A 6,000-nucleotide genomic window follows, 5' to 3' on the forward strand; every position below is an offset into this window, starting at 1 on the left:
TTACTTCCTGACTATGGTTAAAGGCTTGTTATAAAATTAAGTTTGAGGGTTATCCCAAATGAACATTGCTTTATGTGTTAGTTATAGCCTGATGTAAGTCCATTTAAATCCTTTTGGACTACTTAGTCATTAATTATATGCAGAACTAATGTTTTATATTGTTATAAAGGCAAGCCTCTGCCTTTCTCTCTCTCTCGCTCTCTTTTCCCCACAGCTCTTCTCATTATTCAGGTCATCTGAGGGTGACGATGTCATGTTTTTGACTCCTCTGCATCCTTTTCCCCACATCATCAGAGACGAACCGAAGATGGATTTTGGCAGCTCCCAGCTATGAGAACTGAATTCCATGGGCTGGTTGCACACTTCATTTCTCAGTCCATAGTAGACAGTTCTCCAGCTTGGCTGCTCCGTCCTTCAGCATTTCTTCAGCCTTGATCTCTAGATTGTACAAACCTTTGCAGCTGAGCATGTCTTTTTTTCTTAAAAGTTTTCAATTTCTCATGGTTATCTTTCCTAACTGTTTTTACTTGGGTATAGTTAGTATTTCAGATCTGTCTGATAAATCTGACAGCTGAACCAAAATAAAACAATGACACCAGACGCTGCTTTAAACAGCTGGATAACATTTTTGCCATATAGCTTCCTTGGGTTTATTTTTTCTTCACAAATTAGTCCATGAACAAAAAGAGGCAGGATGGATCTTTTCTAGCAAGAAATTTATCAGTAACTTAAGTTCTAAATTTAACTTTGACAATCAGTGGTTATTCAACTTTAACCAGTATGAGACTTTATCACCAAATATTTGCTGGTAAATTGCCAGCAGCTGAGAGCTTTCAGTGTTGGCTACTTGGGACTAACATTTGTAAGGTTACAATTTTGAGTAAACACTGTAGGATTATTTTTCAGTGATTTTTCAATTTTTAATCTTTGGAATTCTAATTGCTGCAATGCTGTCAAGAGCCTTGGATGACCGCTATCTTATGTTTTTTCCAGAGTACAAAGGTTGTTCTTTTGGAAGATCTTGCCTCTCATTTTGGCTTGAGGACACAGGTAAGCTGGATTTTAAAAAAAAAAATACAAAAAGCCCCTTTCTTCTTGGGTGCAGAGGAAGAGAAAGTACTTGGTTTCATGTCCAGCAAAATATCCCGAAATTTGTTATAACCATGGATTTTTGAACTGCAAACACTGTTGTTAATGAAGGCAAATGTGGCAAACGATTTTGTCCAAAGCAAACTCCCACGAATAGGAAATGGATGTACAGTAAGTTTAAGAAAGCTGCATCTGTGTTTAATCCTTTGCACTATGTTCAAGGCAAACTCCTCCATGTCTGAATGATCATTGCAATAATTGGTCCTATTTTTCTTAAATTTGCACATACATTTACATTTACTGGATTCTATCCCTAGGATATTGCTGTAAGGGGCAGATAATGTTCTTCAGTTTTTCGGTTCTGATTTTCCGTAATTAGCTAGTAGACTTACAGTTTCAATTTCATTATTACAAAAACCTATTGAGTTCCCCTTAAGGATCAGTCGGCACTGCTCAATGAGGTTTTTTTAATGGAGATCAGGAAAATTCTATATTCACTCCCTGATCGGTGTTTAACTCATCTCAAATCTTTTCAGCCCCAGAACATCATCATAGGTGTTCATTAGGGCAGTGCTCTAGGTCCAACCATCTTTAGCTGCTTCATCAACATAAGAAACAGGAGCAGCAGCAGGCCATTCGGCTTCTACAGCCTACTCCACCATTCAATAAAATCATGGCTGATCTCTGTGTGGGCTTAACTCCACTTTCTTACCTGACCCCCAGTAACACTTGACTCCTTGTCAATCATGACCATCCACTATAAGGTCAGAAGTGGGGAGGTTCACGGATGATTGCACAGTGCTCAGTTCCATTTATGATTCCCCAGACTCTGAAGTGGCCTCTGTTCATATGACACAAGACCTGGAAAACATTCAGGCTTGGGGTGGTAAGTGACAAGTAACTTGCGCACCACACAGTGCCAGGAAATGACCATCTTCAACAGAGAGAATGTAATCATCTTCCTTTGACATTCATCGGCATTGCATTCGCTGAATCCCACACGATCCTGGAGGCTTAACTGGATTAACCATATAAATGCAGTGGCTATAACAGTTGGCCAGAAGCTGGCAATTTTGTGGCAAGTAACTTGCCTCCTGACTCCCGAAAGCCTGATCACCTACAAGGCACAAGTTAGGAGTGTGATAGAATATTCTTCACTTGCCTGAATGGATGCCACTCCAATAACACTCAAAGCTTGACATCATCCAGGACAAAGCAACCCACTTGATTGGCACCCCATCACCTTAAACGTTAATTCCCTCCACCACTGACGCACAGTGGCAGCAGCGTGTACCATGTACAAGATACACTGCAGCAACTCACCAAGGCTCCTTCAATAGTACCTTCCAAACCCTTGACCTCTACCACCTAGAAGAACATGGGCAGCAAAATTCACAGGAACACCATCACAAGCAAGTGCGCCATCAAGTCACCATCCTGATTTGGAACTATATCATCATTCCTTCACTGTCACTGGGTCAAAATCTGGAACTCCTTTCCTAACAGCACTGTGGGTACACCTGCAGTGGTTCAAAAGGCAGCTCACCACTACCTTCTCGAGGGCAATTAAGGATGAGCAAAGGTATTGACCTTGCCAGCAATGCTCACCAGTGAAGAGGAATAAAAGAAACTGATTGCAGCTGTCAGCAGTAGGTCATGGAGAAGTTGGATATCCCTGGACTTGGGCTGGGTGGGAAAAGATCAGCAAGGTTTCTTCTTTCTGATCACTACCTAATGACCCCTGCTGGAAATTCACTTCTGTGCAAATGATCTGGCTCAGTTGCAATAATTTGAATAGTTTGCTGGCTCCTACACTGACAATTTTAATGCTAGCATATGCTTAATTGTTGCTTTATTTAGAATGTGGTTCAATATTTTGACTCCTTATCTTCAAATTAATAATTTTTAATTTATTTTAAGGATGCTATAAACAGACTCCAAGATTTGATGACTGAGGGAACCCTGACAGGTAAGCCACTGGTGCAATTTAAAAAAAAGACTTATGAATTCTTTAAAGTGCATTCTGAATTATGTATTTTTGTACATGATTAATACAGACCTGTTTAAAAAATTAATGGAATAATCAGCAAGGAAATTGTTGATTTTTATTCTCAAAGTAAATAACTGGCAGTGTGGAGCATTGAGAAACCTATTTAATTTGTTATGACTTAACTCACAAATGGTATTCACAATTTATGAAAGTTAATTTTCTTCCAGGTGTTCTAGATGATCGTGGAAAATTCATCTATATCACTGAAGAAGAACTTGCAGCAGTGGCTCAGTTTATCAGACAGCAAGGGCGCGTTTCGATAGTTGAACTGGCTCAAGCTAGCAACACTCTTATCAATCTTAATCCAGAATCGAGGTCGATTCCAGAAACCATGGCCTAATATTCACTCACTTATTTAAACAAAAATAAAGCTACAGACTACATGTTTGATTTGTCAGTTACACCTGAATTATTTTTGCAAAAATTCTTTACCGCGTTGCTACATCATGGCGACCTAGACATGCCGCCATTGTCTGAATCTGCATTCATTGAACTTATGAACTCAATAAAACTGAACCCAAATGCTTAAGTTGCACCATGTATGCCCTAATAGATGATGTTGCTATGGGATCCCCTCTAGGCTCAGCTCTCACGATCATCTTTGTCAGTTTCCAAGAGAAGTGCATCATCGATGGAATGACACCTAACCTCCTACCCTTTGCATACTTCCGATACGTAGATGATATATTTGCTATATTTGAATCCGCAGCGGTATGTAAGAATTTCCTTACACACCTTAGTGGGCTCCATTCTGCGCTCAAATTCACTTTTGAAATGGAGCAGTCAAATGAGCTCCTTTTCCTCAATGTGCTAGTTGAGAAATCTGCCAGTGGGTCTCCACTAATGTCTACTGCAAGTCCACCTTCACTGGTCAGAATACATGTTGGGATTCCTATAGTTTCATGTGCTATAAAATTGGTCTTTTTGGCAACCTAGTAAATAAAGCCCAAGCCATTTTGCTCACCATGCAAGTTTGAAGCTGAAATAGGGTGTATCAAAGCTATCCTGTGGGATAATGGCTACTCTGATCAGATCAAGCTTGCTGTATATAGTGCAAACTTATGAATGTGCCAAAGGTCGCCACTTTTAGCCCTGAGAAAACCTTTGATTACCCTGGAAAGTGAAGCATCTCAAAAATTTGCGCAACAGGTGAAGCTAGCCATTTCGCCCTGCCACTATTTAGTAGCAACATGTGTGGTATTCTGCACTAACAGGATGCTGCCGTCAAGCCAAAAAGATGTTCTGCCCATCACACAAATGAGTAATGTATTAGAATTTCAGTGCCTGTGTGATGCTAAGTGCGTAGGCCGTACGTTCCAATGACTGGTGGGTAATATCACGTCCCTTTGGCTGTTCGCAACAGGCAAAGTACTGACCGTACCCAACCAACCTGTGCTTGCAAAACTCAAAACTAGGTCCAATATTATATGTGATTCGACAGCCCTTGCTATACAATCCTGATAGTGTAATTCTTAGCTTAGCAGGGACAATCAATTTAAGATTATCAGTCAGGCTCGCAGTGTGGCTCACTTAGGCGTGCTAGAAGCAACATTTACTCACACACAAGGCCCTCTCATACAGACGGGAGGAGCATGTCCATGCATTATGGGGGGGACAACTATTCCCTAGTTCAATTCCCAGGGCAATGCCTTGATCAATCAGAGTTGACCTGCCTGGTTTGAATTTAAACAAAAACTTGGCAGTTAACTTTTCTGGTGTATTTTGATGCTCACCAGAGCATCACCTGCCTCATTAGCACCTTCCAAAACAACAACCACTACCATCTATAAGGACAAGGGCAGCAGAAAAATGGGAACAACATCATCTGGAAGTTCTCCCCCAAGCCATTCACCATCCTGGCTTGGAAATATATTGACTTTCCTTCACTGTCGCTAGGTCAAAATCTTGGAACTCCCTTCCTAACAGCACTGTGGATGTACCTTACACCAAATGGGCTGCAGTGGTTTAAGAAGGCAACTCACCACCACCTTCTCAAGGGCAATTAGGGATGGACAATAAATGCTGCCTAGCTAGTGTCCCTCCTAACCCATGAATGAATAAAAACAATTCTCCATGGCAATGCCTCTACCAATCAGAGTTTACTTGCCAACCAATCGGCTCTCTCTTATGCAGTATAAATTGCCCTTGTTGGTATTCTTGTGAATCAGTCCTGATGAGTGCAAGATGAAAAGTTTTGACAGCATGTCTTTTTCAGAAATACTTTATTTTTGCTGTTGTAATCTATCTATAATTTAGTGGGGCTTTTTTGTCTTATTTATTTGTAAGGTAGTGATTATTTCTTCCTCTCTCTCTGCTATTTGAAAATAATCCTCTATCTATTTTCCATTCTCTTGTGTGTAGGTTCTCCATATTTTCTAATGCTTTTGCTGACTCGTGACCTGGAAATGTTGTCAACTGTGATGAGGATAGCCTTGAACTTGATCTGCCATTTGTCTGCCCAATCCACCAACATGTCTATGTCCTTTTGAACTTTAATGCAGAGAAGTGTGAGGTGATCCATTTTGGCAGGAAGAATATGGTGAGACAGTATTAAATAAAGGGAGAGACTCTAAAGGAGTTGCAGGAACAGAGGGACCTCTGATACCTATATAGGACATTGAAGATGGCAGGGCATGTTGAACGAGCAGTTAATAAAACACGTAGTATCTTGGGCTTTATTAATAGGGCAATGAATACAAGAGTAAGGAAGTAATGTTGAACTTGTATAAGACACTAGTTAGACCCCATCTGGAGTACCGTGTCCAGTTCTGGGCACCATACTTGAGGAATGTGAAGGCATTGGAGAGAGTACAGAAGAGATTCACAAGAATGATTCCAGGTATAAAGAACTGTAGCTATGA

General features: G+C 40.6%; 1 protein-coding gene across 3 annotated transcripts in view; it reads left to right on the forward strand.

Moving 5' to 3' along the window:
- The window catches only part of LOC121276848 (DDRGK domain-containing protein 1-like), an 86,079-nt gene extending 82,411 nt beyond the window's left edge, over positions 1-3,668 (forward strand). For all 3 annotated transcript variants that reach the window (XM_041185543.1, XM_041185454.1, XM_041185631.1), the window contains exons 7-9: positions 994-1,050; positions 3,010-3,058; positions 3,307-3,668. In XM_041185543.1, coding sequence (XP_041041477.1) covers positions 994-1,050; positions 3,010-3,058; positions 3,307-3,479 — 279 coding nt within the window. In that variant the 3' untranslated portion in view covers positions 3,480-3,668. The remainder of the gene's footprint in view (positions 1-993; positions 1,051-3,009; positions 3,059-3,306) is intronic.
- The last annotated feature ends 2,332 nt before the right edge of the window (positions 3,669-6,000 follow it).

This window comes from Carcharodon carcharias, chromosome 1 (assembly GCF_017639515.1).
Source record: "Carcharodon carcharias isolate sCarCar2 chromosome 1, sCarCar2.pri, whole genome shotgun sequence".
Classification (NCBI taxonomy): Eukaryota; Metazoa; Chordata; class Chondrichthyes; order Lamniformes; family Lamnidae; genus Carcharodon; species Carcharodon carcharias.